The sequence below is a fragment of the Malaclemys terrapin genome, chromosome 24, assembly GCF_027887155.1.
Source record: "Malaclemys terrapin pileata isolate rMalTer1 chromosome 24, rMalTer1.hap1, whole genome shotgun sequence".
In the NCBI taxonomy this organism is placed as follows: Eukaryota; Metazoa; Chordata; order Testudines; family Emydidae; genus Malaclemys; species Malaclemys terrapin.
This window is the reverse complement of record NC_071528.1, coordinates 15,179,489-15,199,356: the sequence shown is the minus strand read 5'-3', so window position 1 is coordinate 15,199,356 and position 19,868 is coordinate 15,179,489. Positions and strand designations below refer to the sequence as shown.

The window sequence follows — 19,868 nt, the reverse complement described above, 5'->3', positions numbered from 1 at the left end:
CCCCATGACCAGGTGCCCCCACACTGAGACCCAGCCTGTCTGCAACTCACTGCCCCCTGCTGGCAGTGTGGGTGCAGCTGACAGTGCTGGGATGGGGCATGGGGAGTGGTTGGAATCTGCACTCTGGCTATCCCCATCCTGTGGCATCAGCCAGTGGGGCTGCCCATCGCGTATCTTCCACCATCTGCAAGTCATCCTGGCAGAGCAATTCCTGCTGCAGCTCTGGGCCTCGCCTGACAGCAACTTCCCTGACTCCCCCCCATCCTCCAGCTGCCTCTGGGAGTGGGATTCCAACCTGCAGCCAGCTTGGGAAAGAGACACATTCCAGTGTCTGCCACTGTCTGGAGTGTGTCCCCCACCTCCGCAGGGTCTCATCAGCAGGTCACACGTGCACACGCTCACAGACACTCACAATGGGAGGGAGACGAACCCTTTGCGATGCTGCTCGACTCCCCTTCGCAGCCCTGGGTGCCCGGTTCCAGCTCCCGGGGCCACGGCCAGGAGCAGCATGTGGATTTCCTGCCCGGCCGGATTCTGACCCTGCTACTGACGGGATGTACCGTATCTGCTGAGCCGCACTGCCCTTTGGCAAACCCCTGGGAATGTCAGACGGGCCGGGCCGCCAATCACGGGGAGCTGCGCTCGGCAGAGTCTGCATTTTCCAGTGGCGCCTCAGAGGCCCAGGCATTGCTCGACATTCACAGCTAGCCTGTTGAGGGAGTGAGGAGAATCGCCCCTGAGCCAGCCCTGTGTCCTCCGGAGCCCAACAGGGCCAACGCCTGCCGCTCGGGGCTGCCAAGGGCCTGTGGTACCCGCTTAGGATCTGGCACACCAGGATCAGCCCAGCGGAGGGGAGCGAATCCTGCCACACTTGCTGACCGCTGGGATCTTCTCGCTGGGGGCCTGAACCTCACTCCTGGACTAGGTTGGGGGGTTGGGTCCAGATCAGAACTTGGGGTCAGACCCATATCTCTATAATGCAGCAAACCGGAAGCCCAATTCCCCATCCTGATTGAGGGGTCCTGGTTCGGCCACCATGGCGGGGGAGGGGAGGGCGCCTGGAGAGCCGAGGGGCGGGGATGCACTCACCCCTTCTCAGCCCCTTGCTCTGTCTCGGCTCAGACCCCCACCCCCCTTTGATGAGCATTGTAACCAGATCAGGCCATGTGAATTCACATCCCCATCCCCGAGAGGCACCCCCCACGCAGCCCGGCCCAGGCCATCCCTGCCTGTCAGCAATGGCACAGCTATAAGGGGATACCCTGGAGCGTAAGTGATGCAAAGAAGCCACCGTGGGGGCACCACGCTCCTAGGGAGACCCCAGAATGCTGCACTGGCTTGTGGACTCCCCTGATGCACCCTCTGCAGTGGGAGAAAACTCGCCGAGCCATTCCCCCACCAGGACAATTATGCAAATTAGCTGCAATCGTGCAAATTAGCTGGCGCTGCACAGAACTCAGCAGCCGTGTTCTCCAGGCTGCGCTGATCACACGCGGGTTCTGCGACAGAGGGCCTTCCCGACGCTGGCGGAGCGACCCAGAGAAGCGAGAGCAGAGGCCGGGCCGCGGACATGGCTGCAGGTTCCCCCAGCAGGGCTGGCCCCAGGAAATCCCTGGTTGCCCAAAGTTTGAACAAAGCTGGTTGCTCACATAATGGGCTATGGGAGCCCCAGGCTGCAGCAGCCGAGGCTGGGCGATGGTGGCTCCCTGCACAAGAGGCGAAGTGGGATGGCCACGGGCCCCCAGGCTGCAAACTCCCGGTCCTGCACTGAGCAGGCCCAGCTGGGGGACACGCCCATCCTGCAAGCAGCCACCTCCGGCTGGGCCCGCTCTTAGCCAGGCTGGGCTGGGCCGGAGAGCTCCAGGGCGAGTGATTGATCTGGGCTGCGCTTGCCCCCCCGGCAAGTGGGCGCTGAGCAACGGGCTGTGGGGGGCACGGCGCTGCTGGAGCAGCCCCCATACCTTGTGTTCCTGAGCGACCCCAAAGGAGCAGGAGCGCGGGTCCCGCCTCCCTCCCTCATTCCCCCTGCAGCTCGAACTGGCTCTCGACCCCTCCCCGCTTCCTGCACCATTGCTGGGTGCCATTAACCAATGTCTGCACTTCACCCCAGAGCCGCTGCGTGTTTGTTTCTCCTGCGCATCGTGCAGCACCATGCACATCAATGTGCCTTGTTCCAATTAGCCAGGAAGTTCGACTGGAGACAGGCCCAGGAGCTGGAGGGCCAGGAACAGAGACGTGAGTCCACAGTTCATTCTCAATCAGCAGCCAAGCCTTTATTTCACGAGCTCAGCGACCACCACCGACCCCCCACTGGCCAGAAGGGAGGCCCCGGCGGATCTGGGGAGCCCATCTGTGACCTCTGGCTCTGAGAGCCTCTTGCAGGTCGGTCCCCAGTTGCAGTCTGGCCTTAAGTCGGGGGAACTGAGACCTTGGTCAGCTCTGCTGCTAAACTCAGAGCAGAGGGACCAGGGCCTCCCTCCCGTCACTGGCGGTGTCCCTCGCCCGGCCATGCATGCAGCTGAAAACGAAGTCACGCACGGCGCCTCTGAGCGATGCAGCGTTGTAGCGAGAGCGGGAGACGGCACATGGACTGCATGCCTCGGGGGAGGCGAGATGGTCCCCGCCACCGGGACGGGCTCTGCGCCTCGAGCAGGGAAACACACTACATGCTGCCAGGGTGACTGAGTCCAACCCCTGGCACTTGCCCTGTCCTGGGAGGTAGCGCGCATCTGCAGGGCAGGGGGATGCCAAATCCCCGCCCCCTTTCCCTGTCCCCGCCCCTTTCTCTGGCTCCGCCCCCTCACTAGATTTCTCTCCCATTTCTGAGTCCATCCTGCATGGTGTTGATTTCAGTGGTGGCTGAGGGGACTGACCAGTCACCTTTTTCTTTAGCCGGGAGGGAGAAAACCCCCCACCTGTGCTTTGATTGTTTAAGGGACAGCAGCAAGCATCAGCCCTGGGGGACCCACAAACACTGCCCCTCACGGCGAAGCGCCCGCAGCCCAATTTCATACTGCAGTGGTCAGTGCCTGTTTGCGCTTAACCAGGCCCGATTGGCCGGATTCCTGCTCTCCCATAGTGCCTAGCTTCATGTGCTCAGTGGCGGGGAGAGGCAAGGCGATTCACCCTAACTATCGCGATGAGCAGGCTGGTGTGGGTGTGGCACCACTGCCACCCACTGGATGGAATCTGAGCTGTGCCACTCAGTACCATATGCCCTGTACTGTCTAGAGCTAATGGGGGATCTCCTTCACCCCAAAGTGTTTTAGAAGTGGGAGGGTCAGAGTTCTGTCCCCGTTGTCACTGTAAAGTTGGATTAGGTAGCAGAGCATGGCAGAGTCCCTACACGGCTATGGATTTGTTACAATATTAAACTAACCTCCGCAGATGGGATTATTCAGCCAGATGTTTTATACAGACCTCAGAGGGGTTTTGCAATACAAAAGCTTCAGTTAGAGAGACCAGCTCTCGGTGTGCCTGCTTTCCTGGCCTCTTACAGAGGGTAGATTCAGGGAGCCTGGGCCTATCCCTGCTTATTTCAAAGGCTTTGCATTGAATGTGGTGCTGGGTATGTGGCGTCTGGTCCCTTAGGGAGCTTTGTCAGCATGACCAGTGCTGAGCTGTGTAGATCCCAGGCAGCAAGGGGAAGCTGTTGATTTTGCTCCGGTGCCGTTAGCTGAAGCACTGACAAGGAATGGGCGGGGAGGGAATGGGCCGTAAACTCCACCGGGCGGTGCCATCCCCAGCAGACCCTTTGCACTCATCCACCCGCTCCCCGTCCAGGGCTCTCAGCTGGACCCAGGCGTTAATCTTCTGAGCCTCCGCCCCCTCTGAGTTTTCATCCTCCACAGTCGTCAGAGAAGCAGGGCGCAAGGCCTGTCCGGTTCAGCAGGACCCACCCTAGCGCTGCTGGTGTGCAGCACATCTGAACAGCCCCCAGCCCCGGACAGGAGCGTGGCATTGGCATGGGGGAGCCTGGGCCCAGCCCTGCCCCCTCGGCAAGCAGAGAAAGGCCTAAACACTCGATTCCAAGCACTAGCCGCAGCAGCGTGAAGCCAAGAAGGAATCCGGAGGTTGGGTTAGCGAGGGGGGCAGGGGCTGCCCCTACGAGTGCACAGGCTGGATGTCCGTTTGCAGGAGAAAGCAAGTGAATTGAAGCTGGCATGGTCCCCCTCCAGCCCCCTTCCCCCTCTACCACAGCCCCCCGCCCCAGCCTGCTATGGAAAGGGATAAGGGTGGGGGGTTCCCTTCTATTTCCTGTGATGCTGTTGCCAAGAAATGCCAGATCCCTGGGGCTCAGCCGGCTCCAGGTGAGAAGGGATGGCTGGGGGGGGTAGTTACTATGGTAGCAGCTCTCCAGCTGCGGCGTTTGTCTGATGGTTGCACGTCTGATGGTTCTGTCCCCAGCACAGCAACCGCGACTGTCTCTTACACCTGGAGAGGCCTCCCCTTGCCCGGCTCCTCGCTGGCCTTCTTGGGGGGCCCCTCGCCGGCCTTCTTGGGGGACCCCTCGCTGGCCTTCTTGGGGGGCCCCTCGCCAGCCTTCTTGGGGGACCCCTCACTGCCCTTCTTGGGGGACCCCTCGCCGGCCTTCTTGGGGGGCCCCTCACTGCCCTTCTTGGGGGGCCCCTCGCCGGCCTTCTTGGGGGACCCCTCACTGCCCTTCTTGGGGGACCCCTCGCTGGCCTTCTTGGCGGACCCCTCGCTGGCCTTCTTGGGGGACCCCTCACTGCCCTTCTTGGGGGACCCCTCGCCGGCCTTCTTGTAGCAGTAGACCCCGAAGAGCTTGTACTTCTTGTCCGGGAAGCCCAAGTTGCGGACGCCGGGCTCCTGGCCCCCGCAGCGTGCCCGGGGGTTGACGATGGGATAGCGAATGCTGCCATCCTCCACCCAGCCCGCCTCACATTTGTCCAGCAGCTGGGTCTTCCAGGCAGCGTAGAGCTGGCCCACCTTGGCCACCTTGGCGCCGTTCTTCTTGCAGGCCTGGAGGGCCTCGGGGTAGCTCAGCTTGCGGTAGGTCTTCAGGAAGTAGACTTTGCCTGGAGGGGGAAGAGAAGGAGCCGGGTTAAAGGGATGGAGCTTCCCCCACCCCCACCAAGAGGTGCAGGGCACCAGGCCCAAGACTGGCCATGCTGGGCCCGGGGCATCAGCCACGCACAGTGGGCAGGTCCTAAGCCCATAAGGCCTGGCACCCACAGCTCCCATTGGCTTCTGGGGGAACCACAGGTGCTCAGCCCCTCCGTAGATCATGCCTGTAACTGGTGGGAGGGGTCCCCGCCATGGGACCCTGCCGTTGCCACCATGGCATGAACCGTGAGCACAGCCAGGAGGGACTGGTTACACGTCCAGTTCCACGATCGGCCTCTCCATGACCAGAGATGCTGGGGGGGAGGGTGTCTCAGACCTAGCACGGGGACACGGCCTCCCAAGGGGCCCAGTCTAGTATTTGTTGGAAGGAAGGAAGAAAGCAAGGGACAGTGCCGTGCTGGGCCATGTCAAGGGAGTGACTAGCCCCCGGTAGCCATGGGTCTTGGGCAGGGAGCCAACATCCCCCTTGCTGGGGGCCGCGGCAGCTGATGCCAGGACAGAGCTCCCCTGGGCCCATGAGCTGTAGACACTGGGCAGCACAAGGGAGCCGCTGAGTCCAAGAGGACCCCAGGGTGGATCTGTGTCCAGCAGCCTTGAGAAAGAATCCCCTTTGCAGCCATGACGCCCGAGCCTGGTCCCCTCTCTCCCCAGGACACTGGTGTAGCTTTGGGATCCAGGTGTGCCCCGCTACCTCCTCCCAGCCCTCCGCCCAAGGGCAAACCGGCCCTCCCCGTCCCAGCCGGATGCGAGGGGCACATAGGCAGAGGTGGGGAGCGGGGGCAGCTGAGCCAGACCGGCTGCAGAGGAATAAAGGCAGCTCCTGGAAATTAATTCCTAGACACATGGAGATTGATGGGGGCTGCAGCGCTGCGGCCGGTGATGAGTCCCCGTAGCTATTACAGCCGCTATTTATCCCGCCTGCCATGATTAAATAAACATCTGCAGAGCCCCCTCTCCCGCACTGCACCTCCCTCCCTCCCCCCAGCCCTGCCAGCCAAAGAGTGCTGCAATTTAACACTCAGGGACAGCCCCTCGAGCTCAGATTGTCTTGTGTAGCCCTGGCTTCATCCATCATCCGGGCCTCTCTCTGGTGCAATTACCTGCTTCTCCTTCCCCCGTTTCTGCCCCGGGGAGGCAAGAATTACAGCACAAAGGACCTTGTCCATCGGGGAAACCTCACCTCGTTGCACTCAAGCCAGTGCCGCTGACAGAGCGGGAGCTAGTGTAAACGCACCCGCATTTCTACCACCCCGTCGCCCCGAGGCGCTCTGAAGAGTCAGACAACGGTGGAAATGCTGGTGCCGGTTACACCCACGTTTCTCGCACCATTGCCCTGGGGGAGAGGTTCCCCCCCCCGAGGCGTGGGGGGCTCTGTCTGCAGTGAGTCCTGCTGGGATTTGTGAGGGCTGGGGGTGGCTTTGCACAAGGAGGGGGAGGGACTGCACCTCTTGTCTCTCAGTGCCTTGGAGGGACAGGGGTCAGGGGTTCAAAGCCTGACGAAGGGAGGTGGATACAGGAAGGGAACAGCATGGGCTCCAGCAGGGAGGCTTTTCAGAGCCCGCTGACATACAGCCCACAGCACACACTTCCACCCCAGCAGCGCTTCGCCGGCGGCCCCGCCATCGCACCCGCAGCCAGTAAACCAGCGCTAAGGGGCAGATCTCTGTAGCAGCCAATGTTACGATGACAGCACGTCAAGCTGTCCCGGCAATAAAAGCCGTCGGTAAAAGACAGCAAGAGACGCCTCCCTCTGAGTGGCACCAGAGCCGGGCGAAGGTGCCCTGCCTCTGCATCCGACCGCCTAGAAAACCCCGTTGCCTTTACCAGCGAGAGAAGGGGAATGAAGGAGGAGGCCGGGGCTAGGGACAGCAGGCGGAGAACCGCCCAGCCAAAGCCATGCTCCCGCGGCAGCCCAGGCTGGGAGCGTCGGTGAGATGCATTGAGAGGGTCTCAGCCACGTCCCGCTGAGGCTCCCCGGCACTTGGGCCCCTGCATTGGCAAGCCGAGCGGAGAGGCCGAGGGCCGAGCAGGCCACCGGGACTGAACGCCCACAGGCGAGCCGGGGGCGTGGGGAGGGGAGAGGCTTTTACTGCCCTCTCGAGAGAGTAGAGAGAGGGTTTGGGGCTCGGAGCACCTCCCACCCACACCATGTTCACATCCCCTGGTCCCACCAGGGACCCCTGGGCTCCTTCTGTCATTGCTACCGAGAGCGGGCTGGGGGGAGGAAGGGTCTCTCCTTTCCAAAGCGCCCTGCCCAGAGGCTGAGCACTGCCTAGCTCGTGTCAGCAGGGACCCCTTTGCCGTTCCCTCCTCCCTTAGGTGGAGGGTGCGGGGGGGTGGATACGAAGAATCCCCTCAGCAATAATCGTTGGTGCTGCCCGGGGCTGGGGGACTGAGACTCAGGCTGAGGGGCTGGGGGAGCCATGGGGCTGTGCTGACAGCACCCCCTGCCCTGCCCCGCCCCAGGGAGAGCTGAGGGATCTCACTGACTTCCACGGGACGCAGCACCAGGGGCAGGCAGGGCAAGACCCCAGCAGCTGAGGGGCCCAGATCAATGACTGTGGGGGGGAGCCCCGGGAAGCCTTTGGGTGCTTAAAAGCCATCGTGTGACACTGATCCGCAGCAGAGGAACGGGGGGAGGGTGCCGAGGGCTGCACCATTCAGGTGATGAGCTGCCTCAGGTCTGAACCTATCCCCACCCCACTGCCCAGGAAAGCAGCGTAGTCCAATGGGTAGGTTCAATTCTGCTGACCTCAATTCTGCAAGTCACTCCCCCCCTGCTCTGTGCCTCAGTTTCCCCATCTATATCTTGGGACTAGTGAGCCTCCCCTTTGGCAAGTGCTCTGGGGTGTCCAGAAGCAGAGCACTAAGTAAGGGCTGTGCATGGGGGCGCCTCACTAGGGTATCATCCTGCCCATGCAAGCCCAGTGACGCCTCCCTCCAACGACACGGCCTGGCAGGGAGCGTTACCCAATGGTGCGAGCACTAGGCTAGGAACCAGGGCCAGGGTCCCCGAGCTAGAATCCTGGCTCTGCTCAAAGGGGAGCGCTTAGGCCAAAAGTAGCCCCTGATTTCAGCTGCCCCCATCTTTGCGGGCACAGCTCGAGAGGTAGGACAGAGAAGGGGCTCGGGTGCCCGCTGGACACTCACGTCCAAGTCCCAGCTCTGATCTTGGCAAGTCACGTTAGCCCAGGTCCTCCATGGCTCCTAACTCCCATCGGAACTAATGGGAGTAGGAGCCTAAACACCTTTGAGGATCTGGGCCTCTTTCCCCAGCTGTTAAATGGGGAGAACAGCATCTCCCTGCCTCGCCGGGCTGCTGCGATGCCCCAGGGGCAGGGGGTGCAGAGAGGGCGATTTTGCCAGACGGCCATAACTCCAGCTGCCGTGGCTGGATGCAGGGGCACTCCACCCCCCAGGCACCCCCGACTGGAGACCACTTAGGAAAACATGGCGCTTCCCCTCCCCAGCCAGACCCTCCGTGGTATTCAGACACCGAACTAACTTGGAGGATCTAGGCCTTGATCCCACAGTCTGTGCACCAGGGCAGCGTGGGCTGGGCCACGGTTAGAGGTGCTGGTGTTCCTGGCTCCTGACCCTCCCACCCCTTCTTTTAATCTGCGCCTCCCCCCAGCAGCGACTGTGACTGTTAAATCATACAAGGCCCAGGAGAGCCGCAACCACCCGGTGTGCTGCTCACGCAAGTGCTTTAGCACCTAATTAACTCCCAATAATCTCAAGGCAATGAACCAGGCCCGTTCAGCAGCCAATCACCACGGGCTAATAGCGAGGGAGGGACTCCACCAGCCGCACCTGAGCACAGGGCCGGCAGCCAGGTACAGGGTGTTTAAATTCTCTGGGGCCTCGGCCCTGGACCCCTTCCCTGGCATTTCAGGCTGTTGGGGTCTTTGGGTGACAGACTGGGGCAGTGGCTTTCAGCCTGTGGATCCGGGGGGGGGGGGCTGCAGACTGTCTGAGATTTCCAAAGGGGCCCACCCCAGCATTTGAAATGTTTTAGGGGTCTGCAAATGAAACAGGGTTGAAACCTGCCGGATTGGGGTATGGAGGAGGAGGAGATGACGCCAAGGCTTGGCTAGGAATAAATACAATTAAAGGGCCAAAACCCAGTGAGGCCAGGGCTACTGGCCAGGCTCCGGGATGGGCCGTTCGCTTCCCCACTCAGCGTCCCCTAATGGGGGAACACAGCCTGCTCCTTCAGCGCCTGGAGTGGGACAGAGAACAGCCGCGGCTCTGGGGGGCTGGGATTTGGGGGGGCTGGTAGGGAGAGACGCGGGCTCTCTCCAGAGCGGGATCCGCATGCCCGTGCTGAGGGCCGACAGCGGCATGAAGGCGGGTTGAACTGAGAAACGCTTCTGGAAATTCCAATGACCCTTTTCCCCATGGATGAGCCCTCGCTGCTGCTCAACCAGCCCCGTGCCGCTGGGGGACCTGCCATGCCATGCACCAGCAGGGGAGGGGGATCAGCTTAGGGGACAGTAGCCCACACAGGAGTCCAGTTCAAGGGCTCAGGCCTTCTCTGCAAGGGAAGAAAAGAGCCTCAAGTTCCAGGATGGGGAGGGTGGTTGACAACTCCAGTCGTCAGGCCCTGTGGAACTCCCTGCCACAAGGGTAACGCTCGTCTGGGCAGGGGCCAGAACTTCCTCAGGGACCACTCCCAAGTCGCAGGATGAACTCCCCCAGGAAGGAAGGGCCGTCCCAAACCAGCCCAGTGCCCACCACTCCAGGTGGTGCTCTGCCCTGCCTTCTCCAACACAAACACAGCAGTGCAGACATCTAGAGATCCCAAAGCCCTCCGCGGTGCACACACAATTCCCCCCTTGGGCAGGGGAGAGAGAACAAAGCCCGGGTGACAGGTGTGAGTCACACAGCTTAGTGTGGGGCCGGCGCTGAGACCCTAGTAGAATGGGGCACCGGAGTCGAAGCTGGGGGATGGGTAAGAAAACACTGAGCATCAAGGCAGCCTGGCTCGTTAGGCAAAGCACAAGGCCGGGGAGTTGGCTCTCCCACAGCTGCCTGTGTGACCTTGTGCAGGCCACTCCCCGCCCCCACACATACTATGTGCCTCAGTTTCCCCCCTGTAAAGCAAGGCTAATGAACCTGACCCGCCCTGCTAAACCCGCATGCACTAAGTATTACATTCTTGCTGAGCGTTCAGCGTGCTCCGTGCCCTGCTGCGGTGCCAGTGCATCTGCCCTGCGGATCTCAGCGCTGCCCCCTGGGCCCTGCCCCCCAGAGGGGAGGGGCTGTTACCGTTCAGGTTGGACGTGAAGCAGAAGGCGTCGTAGCGCTCGTCGTCCTTGTGCCGGTACCCGTAGGTCCTGACCCCGACGGGGGTGTCTTTGCGGCCGCACTCGTCTCGGGGCCTGGAGATGGGGTACTGCACGGAGCCGTCCTCCAGCCAGCCGGCGTTGCACCAGTCCATGCCCTCCAGCCAGGCCTTGTGCAGCTGGTCGTAGGAGGCCAGGATGCCGTCCTGGGCCAGACACGCCTCCTGGGCCTCGTGGAAGTTGAGGGTGTAGCGGCCAAGGCGCGGGTGGTACGGGAAGATCACTCCTACAGGGACACGCAAGCAGAGCAAGGCGCTGGCTCGGGGGCCTAACAGCAATTGCCGAATGGGGAGCTGCGCAGGGTGGGGGAAGGGTTGTTGGCTCTCAGGCTTCAGGGCCCTAGCTGGGCATTGAAGGGGTCAGGAAGGGATTTCTCCCCCTCCCCCACCTCCTCAAGCACATTACTTTACAATTGCTCAAGTGTATTACGGGTTCCCCCCCCCCTCCACCTTCCTCTGAAGCACCAGTTATTGGCCGCTGCTGGAGGAGGGATACCAGGCTAGAGGGACCAGTAGTCTGCTCCGGGGGCCACAGGGAAACCTGGCTTCCTGCCTCCTGGTCCTGTGAGCCGACCTCCGGCCCACACTTCCTTGCAGGTTCAGGAAGAGAACTTAAGACTCCTAACTCTCGTCACCCCTCCCATCTCCTCTCACCACTAGCCCCCGCTCCCCTCCCAGAGCTGGATCTAGGTCCCAGGAGGCCTGGCTCCCTGTCCCCTGCTCTAGCCCCTTGACCACATTCTCCTCCCAGTGCCCAGCTGTCCCCCGACCCTGCTCTAACCCCCGGGGAGACCTGCCCCCCTGTGTAAACTAGGAACCACCTGAACTTTCATCCAAAGCTTGAGCCTAATACCAGCCGACACTAGCCATGGGGCTGCTGTCCAGCTGGCAGGCACGGCGCAGGCGATGGGACTTATCTGCCCTGGCAGCTGCTGGGTTTTTCTCTGGCCCGGGCACGTAACGCTTGCTTTTGAAAAGAAAGTAGGACAAGGTGAGCTGCGCGGCACCCAGCCCGACTGCCTCCTGGCAGCTTCCCGGCACCACAGCGGGGAGTGACGGCTGCATCTCTCAGCCCTGCCACCCCAGGCACCAGCTCCTCCGCCACCTTGCCCGGAGCCGGTGCCCGGGTTCTGCCCGGCCGCAGAGCGAGGTGATAGAGACATGCTCCAAGGGCACCTCTCCAGCAGTTGCGTGCTGTCCTATTCAGATCGCCCTCCCGCCGATCCAGGATTAGCCCGCCTGAAGCTACATGGATGCGCTCTGAGGAGAGCAAACCAAGCGTGAGGCAGTGATTACAGCAGGGCCGAAGGGAGTCTGGCCGCCTGGGGGCAGTGAAATCTAGCGGTTAGAGCAAAGGACGGGGAAGTTAGGAGTCCTGGGTTCTATTCCTGGCTGTGTCATTCTCTCTGACCTTGGCCAAGTCATGTATCTCTCCGGCTGGCTGGCTGCAAAGAGAGGGTGACTCCTCCCTCCCCGGGCTAAAGGATTGTTTGCAAAAATGCTTTGAGAACCTCAGACAAAAGGTGTAGGCTAACGACCTGGCCTCCACTCAGGGCTCTGATTGCATAGACAGGACACTGGGACCTTGTCTCTGCTACAGGTTACTTCAGTATAACTTACCTCAGTCAGGAGGGTAAATAATCCACACCCCTGAGCGACAAAAGTTACACCCACCCGAGCGCCAGTGCAGACAGCCCAAAACTAGACTCTAAGGCCATGCCTACGCTAGCCAGCCCACAGCGGCACGGCTGCACCAATACATTCGTTTTGCTGACATGAGTGGTAGTGTAGACATGGCCTAAGTGGGCGTGCACCATCGTTTTGTCTCCGTACGGTCGCCGGGCATGGCAGTCCAGAGCTTTTGTGAACAAGATTTATGAGCACACGTTGGGTAGTCAGGCCACGTGTGTGTGCAAAACTGTGACATAAAACCAGGTGTGCAAGGCAGCCTGGGACTTGCAGACTGCCTGCTAGTGTCTCCAGGATTCCCTTTACCTTCCAGATCCAGCTTCACCATGCCCGTGTCGTCCTCCAGCTCATCGGTGACCTCGCACTCATACCGCCCGTAATCCTGCAGGGTGACGTTGCGGATGATGAGGGAGGCGTCCCCTGCCCCGTCCTCCTGCAGCGCTGTGCGCCCCCGGTAACTCCCAAAGGCCCTGCGCTCCTTCCCCATGGCCACGAAGACGTCCACGAAAGACATCGGGTCCATCACTTTGGTCCACTTGAGGCGGATCTCGGCAGGGTCGTGGGCTGACACGTCGTAGTGGTACCGGCAGGGGAGGATGATGGTCCCGCCCCGGTGGGTGACCACCTTCCCTGGCGCTGTCTGGACGACCACGGCCCCGCTCTCATCCTCTGCACATAGACACGAAGGCCAGCGGTGGCTTTGGGGGGGACACACCCCTCCTCCAGCCAGCACACCACCCCCTGCCCTGCCCCGCCGCACCAAACCGCAAACCAACCAGGGAAACAAAAGTACAACTCTCCTGCTAACGTTCAGGAGCTGGGAGAAGGGCTGGATGGTCCGACTGGTTTTTTCCATCTCAACCTCTCAGGTTGCTTGGAAATGAGAAAACCACCGCTTCTCCATGTCACGTGACGACACTAACACGCGTGTTGTGAGCTGTCTGCCCTAGGCTGGGCAGTGGCGCGGGGGGAACGTTATTATGTGACATCTAATGCCTGTCTGTCACGTGGCCAGTCCTTAGAGACGTGGCCGGAGACAAATGGACCCAACCTTAGGGAAAGCTTGTGTTCATTGTCAGCGATTCAGCTCCTTGCTGGATGGGGGGGGTGGCGGCGTTTGGAAGCAGGAATCAACCCCTACGAATGAGCCTCAAATCTCCAGAGAGAGGAAATAAACCTGCCTTTTTATTGGGGAAGAAAACAAGGTGATTCATGCTCCCTCGACTGCTCATCTGGGTCTCTCTGACTCCACTTCTCTCTGCATCACGCTCCCCCGCTCTCCGGCTGGCCTTGGCTATACTAGGAAATTGCACCCGTTTAACTAAATCGATATTAAATGTCACTGAATGGAGCTAAAGAGAGATAAACCAGATTGAAACTGATTGGAATGCATCTGCATTGGGGCTTGACGAAGGCGGCTGGGGTTGTGCTGCAGGCTGCGATTCCATAAATCTGGGTCCATTTCCCAGCTATGCCGTGTCCGTGTGTGACCTTGGCCAAGGCCCTTAATGTCCTCGTGCCTCAGAACACACACCCTTTGTCTGTTTAGACTGTCAGCAATTTGGGGCAGGGCCTGTCTCTCACTGTGTCTGTACAGCACCCAGCACCAGGGCTGCCCAGTCTTGGTTGAGGCCTCTTGAGCTCATCCATTGTAGTATAACAGCCTACTAGTAGTAGCTGTTGATGGAGTTACTCTTTTAGCTCAGGAGACAGAGGCATGTGCTGAAGGCCTGGGTTCAAACCTTGCTGATGCCCTATGGTGGGGACCGGGAGTTTATTAACCCTTCTGGACCTAGTACGATCCTGGCAGCACAAAGGAGAAGGCCCAAAGGAGAAATCAGGGTGAGGGGGAGCGAGAGGGAACCCGTCTGACAGGCTGAACAAAGGCACTGCTTGCCAGAGGCCTCAATCCTATTGACAAAGCAGCATCCCCATAACAACGCGGAGGAAGGTGCCAGGGTGGCCGGGCGTGTTAACGCCACTTCCCTCCCAGGAGTCATTCGTGCAGGCAGGTCATTCCCAAGCAGGGTCCCACGGGCTGTGGGTTCAGACAGTGGACTCGTACTGCAGGGTCAGTGCCCAGCTAATGCAGTCCAAAGCCGGGCCCCGTCACTGCCAACAGAATGGGAGTGGGGCAAAAACCTGCCCATTACTACCGGGGTCACAGTGTATGGGAAGGTTCCGTTTAGAAACAGTTTATCAAGGGTTAACAACTGAGTAGTAGATGCTTTAATATATGGTTAAGTGATTGTTCTTAGAGTCCAACAGATCAATAAGTTACTTGGGACCATAGTCTATAACCATCTATAACACTACGAAGGATGTGCTCACAACCAGAGATGGCTGGAAAACGGGTTTCCATCTCATGAAAAGTTTTGAGATAAAAAAATAAAAAATTCAGCTTAAATTGGGACCAAAAGCTAAAATTTTTGAATGTTTGCACTAAATGAAATTTTTAAAAAATTCATTTTTGGTCAGTTAAAACATTTCATTTTGATTTTGACCTTTTTAAAATTATTACTTGTAATTTGTTCTTGTTTAACTTACATTTTTTATTATTGTCATTTTATTGCTGGATGTAGAACATAAAGTAAATTTCTGCACAAAAAGTCACTTTGAAACGGCAAATCAAAACTTCCCCTTTTGAAAATATCGATAGTTTGAAAGCAGGTTTAAAAAAAAAAAACATTCAAAAGGAAATATAGTCAGAACGATACAATTTCATGGGAAAATCTGGTTTAATCAAAATGACATTTTCCAAAGGAAAACTGGTTTGCCAAAAAAAAAAAATTGACCAGTTCTAAGAACCACCTGTACCAGCCTACCACTGTCACACAAAGTACTCGCTGGGTCGGTGATATTCTTATAACATCTCATGTTCATGTATGAACCCTTTATAAACACAACCTTCCTATAAAGTGAGACCAGTACCTGTAGCCAAGAAGTCCCTAGAGACCTCAGCTGGCCTGTTGTGTAGGAGACAAAGGCTGCACAGACACACAGTGAGAGACACTTCCTGCCCCCAAACATGTTACAGACTAAATACATAAAGGGTGGGAGAGGAAACTGAGGCACCAAGCAGGGAAGTGACTTGCCAAGGTCTCGCAGTAGGTCAGGAATAGAACCTGGGTCTCCCGCATCCCAGCCCAAGAGGCACTAGACAATCGCCCTGTCTATTTACCAGGAAAGAGGGTCTTACACACTTTTGCAGGTGGAAATCAAATCTACCTGCGGGGTGCTGGGTGCAGAGCCCCCCACTCCTCTCCCCGGCCTCCTGTCTCATCCTGACGGGGAGAGTGAGCGATGCCCTTAGAGTTAAAGGTCCATTTGTGAGAGACGGGCTGGAGCAGGGGGGTAGTGCTGAGCGTTGGCACTCCAGGGTTATATTCCCAGCTCTGCCGCTGACTGGTCATGCGACTCTGCTCGGTGCCTCAGTTTCCCCATTTGGTGCCTTGGGGAAAAGGTTTGGGTGATATTTCCATGACAACAGTTCCCCATGTCTCTGGGCTGGAACCATCCCTTCCCAGCCCTGCGTGGGTCGTTTTTTGTTCCCCTCCCCCGGAGGTGACCATTCGCTTGGGGTGGGCGCGCTTGAGACCTCCTTAGTGAGCAAAGGGCGGGGGGACCCATCTGGTGGGAGCTGAGCGAGCCAGCCCCTCACTCACCTGACACGTGGACGACCTTCTTGTGCCCCCTCTCGCTGAGCACCGGCGGGGAGGAGAGGACGGCGATGAGAAGCAGCAGGGTGGTGGCACGGCACACGGGCTGCGTCTAGCAGAGAGAAGAGAAGCGCCCATTCACTGCTGGCTGCCAGGGAGCTCTCCTGCCCCTAGAGAGACCAGCGGCCCTACAGGCCTGCCCCAGAGCCCCCGGTGCCTACGCAGGGTCGAAGAGCAAAGGGAGTGTGGACGTGCCATTGGCTGACCCTCGTGCAAAGGGATGTTGGACAGTGACATCAAACTCCCCAGCTGCCCGCGGGGACTCGTTCGAGGTTAGGGCAGAACCAGCCCCAGGCCAAAGCACCCAGGACAGTGACTTTCCTGGCATGGAGTGTGAGTGACCCGGTACGCAGCGGGGACGGGGGCAGATACTGGGGGTGAGTGCAAGAGAGCGAGGGAGGGTGGAGATTACGGGAGTACGAGAGCAGAGAGGTACAGATGCCAAGGGATTGACAGACGCAGAAACAGAAGGACAGATAGATAGATAGATGGAGGGGGTGTCTGGGGATAGATAGATAGATAGGTAGATAGATAGATAGATAGATAGATAGAGTGGGTGCACGGGGATAGATAGATAGATAGAGGGGGTGCACGGGGATAGATAGATAGATAGATAGAGTGGGTGCACGGGGATAGATAGATAGATAGAGGGGGTGCACGGGGATAGATAGATAGATAGATAGATAGAAGGGGTGCACGGGGATAGATAGATAGATGATATGGCCATGGATGGATGGAGAGAGAGATGGATGTTTGTAAAGTGCCTTAAGACCATGCAGGTGGGCACGGCTCTCCCTCTGTCTCAGTTTAAGTATCACTAGAGGACAGCACAGACAGAGCCCCGTGACATCCATGTGAGCTGAGCATACACAGCTGCTCCCATCCGCAGGTGGGTACCGCTATGGGGCGGGCGCCACCCAGCTGGACACGTGGCCCCCAGCCCCACCTGCAGGGGGTCCCAGCGTCCCCAGTTACTGTTTAGATTTCGGTTGGGCTCACAGCGTGCTGGGCTGTCCCCAAGCGCACGGTATCACAGCTAGCTCCCGGCCAGTGCCCTACAGTGACGACTAAATCCCATGGCCGCACAGGCCCGTGCCAGCCCGGCTTCGCCGGGGATGCCCACAGCAGGGAAAGGAGGTGCTGTCTCCTCGTTGCCTCCAGCTCGGAGCGCCATACCCCATTACACTGGCTGATTAAAGCAAATTGAATCAAGAGCAGGTGATGAAATTGGCTCTAATGTGCTTATTACCTGCCCTGCTGAGCAGGGGGGGCCCAGCTTTTGCTCGAAAATATTATTTCTGAAGCCGGTTCATTGCTTTGCGTGAGGGAAATGTGCCCAATTGGCACCTCCACCGAACTGGGCCGCCTGCTCCACCCCGGGGAGGCTGCGCCACGGGGCTCCCTGAGCCCCCAACCACCCCCTTTGCTCTGAGCATCTACACAGGCTTCTCCTGAGAATGGGGATGTGGTTGGCGGGATGGCAGCTGGAGTCTGTGTATGAGACGCGGCCAATCAGCTGCTTCCAAACTCAGAGGTTCGTGTTCCACCTCCCAGCCAGCCTGGGCCATGCCCACACCCTGGCTACACAGAGATTCATCGGCTCCTAGATCCCAGGGCCAGCAGGGCCCATTGTGATCATCTCCTCTGATCCCTGTATAACAGGGCCAGAGCCTACCCCGAAGTAATTCCTAGAGTGGATCGGTTAGAAAAACATCCAGTCTTGATATCAAAATTGTCAGTGATGGAGAATCCCCCACAGCCCTCGGTAAACTGTCCCGATTCCCGTATTCCTGCATCCCGGTCGGATGGGAAATGTTTAAGTGAAGGTGATGATTAACCACTGGCTCCACCATGGGGTCCATCCAGGCCAGTGTCCTGTCACCAGCAGCTTCAGTAAAAGCCCGGCAGTGACGGGACAACCGGCTCCCAGGGCAAGTCCCCTCCTGACCCCCATGCTAGAGGGCAGCGCATGTCCTGAAACAGGAGGGGTTAGAGCCAACCCCAAACTCTTGTTATTTTGTAATCCTTGCTATTATAACTCAGCGGATGCCTTTCAGTCCTCACCCCCAGCCCCCCGCTATCCTAGCCCAGGCTCCCCTCTCCCTCCTTCCCCCCAGCTCTCACAGTGCCCCTCAATCCTGACCTGCAGCCCCCTGCTCTGGGCTCCCCCCCACACCCCGCTTTGCTGGTACCCTCAGTCCTAACCCACAGCCCCCCGCTTTTCCAGCCCTGGCCATCGGAGTGCTGAACATTCAGAGTCTGGGCTAGAACCCAGCTGTCCTCTGACCACTAGGCCCTGCTGGGTACAGAAAGCGGCTGGCTAGTTGGCCAGCAGTTTCTGGGACCAGGACTCCTTGGGAATTGCTCTCACTTCCCTCCTCCTGAGAGGCTGGGCTACAGTGTCTGCTCCCTGAATGCCCCCCTTCTCCTCCCCCCACAAACCCCCCCCCCCCCCCAGCATAGCTCGAGAACATTGTTGGCCATTCCCAATTCCTTCCTCTGGCCCCCTATAATGTTGGGAGGCGGCTGCTGCCACCTATAGGGGAGAAGGAGTGGTGCACTCGCTGTCTCCTTCCTCATGGGGGGTTCAAAGGGAGCGGGAGGGGGGCAGGTGCCCAGGTCCCAGCCTGCCCTGTGGCTGCCAGGGAAGAACCCTGCCTCCCAGCACATGAGACGGGACAAGCCTTGGGGTGGGAGAGGAGGCCATGGTCCATCCCTAGGATGGCCGCTGCCCCCGGGGGGCAGCCCTGGGTCCCTCCACCGGTGTGGGAAGAGGCCATGCCAAGGGACAGGGATCCCCAGTCACTTGCACCTGTGCGACGGGCGTGCCACGTGGGTGTGGGACGCTGGTGAGTCCTGCCCGCTTGGCCCGGGGTCAGTGCCAGCCCCCGGGCAGCGGAGCAGAGCACTGGCCTTGGGGGCAGAGGGGGGCAACTTTGCTGACACACAAACATCCCCTCCAGGCTGGGACCTGCGGCTCGGCTGCGTCTCGCTCCTTGGCCGCTTTGCCTTCGTTCCTGGCACGAACCCAGCGCTGGCCCCTGGGGCAGAGCCGGCGGCCGGCGGCTGCTTTCTGCGGAACGAGTCGGGTGGGTCTCAGCAGAGCGGGCTAGGATGGCATGATGCCCCCGGGCCCCAGCTCCCCCGGCCGGCTGGGCATGCAGCGTGCCAGTGGGGTGCAGGCTCCGCTCACACACACACACACACACACACACACACCCTCCGCAGCGGCTGGCAGGGAGGTCCCGGCAGCCGGCCCGGCCCAAGGCGCTGCACTGCAGCGGATGGCGGAGCTGGGAGCTGCGCGCCCCGGGGTACCCGGCAGGCCCCGATCCGGGCCCGGGGGCCGGTGCGGCGGTGCACGAGCAGCTGAATCCAGGGGCAGCAGCCGGGCAGAGCAGCCCCGGTTCCGCCGGGCTCAGGGCCCCGCAGTGGGACCGGCTCCACCGGAGCTCCGGGGGGGGGGAGATCCTCTCTGGCTGCTCGGCTGCCCGGTCCCCAGCTGCAGATCGGCCATGGGGGGGGGGGGCGTTAGTCCTGCTCTCTGTGTCCCCCCCCCGGCCCCTGAGCCGGCTCCGCGGACCGCGCCCAGCCCAAGGTGACCCCGCGGGACGCACTCACCATTGTCCCGGGGCAGGGCGCGGGGTCCGGCCCAGGGCAGCCCCCGGCTGGCGGAGGTGGGCTCGGTGCATCCGAGGGGCCCGCGGGCTTGGCTCCTTCCCCCTGGCTGGGCCGCCCCCAGCCCGGTCTGCGAAGGGGGCTCCGGGTCCCTGCTCAGAGAGAAAGTTCCGCAGGGAGGCGAGGAGCGGGACCGGAGGGGGGGGGGGGCATGGAGCCGCTGCAGTTACTGGCTGCGGATGGGCTGGGGGGGGGGGGGGGGAGACTTGGGCAGGAGAAAGGAGCCGGGCTCGGTCACTGCCGGGAGCTGGCAGCCGGGGCCGTGCCGCAGACAGCTGGATGCCCTGCCCGTGGGGGGAGACATGGGGTGGGTCAGCTACAGTGAGCAGGGGAGCGCTAGAGACCCC

At 60.1% G+C, this 19,868-nt stretch overlaps 1 protein-coding gene across 1 annotated transcript; it reads right to left on the bottom strand.

The window, feature by feature from the left end:
• Positions 1 to 2,247: 2,247 nt before the first annotated feature.
• Positions 2,248 to 19,645, bottom strand: HAPLN4 (hyaluronan and proteoglycan link protein 4). Its single transcript, XM_054013579.1, has 5 exons — positions 19,465 to 19,645; positions 15,790 to 15,895; positions 12,431 to 12,793; positions 10,360 to 10,662; positions 2,248 to 5,039 (listed from the first exon to the last, which is right to left on the bottom strand). Exons 1-5 carry the CDS (start codon positions 19,465 to 19,467, stop codon positions 4,429 to 4,431), a joined length of 1,386 nt encoding a protein of 461 aa, XP_053869554.1. The 5' UTR covers positions 19,468 to 19,645; the 3' UTR covers positions 2,248 to 4,428.
• Positions 19,646 to 19,868: the final 223 nt, after the last annotated feature.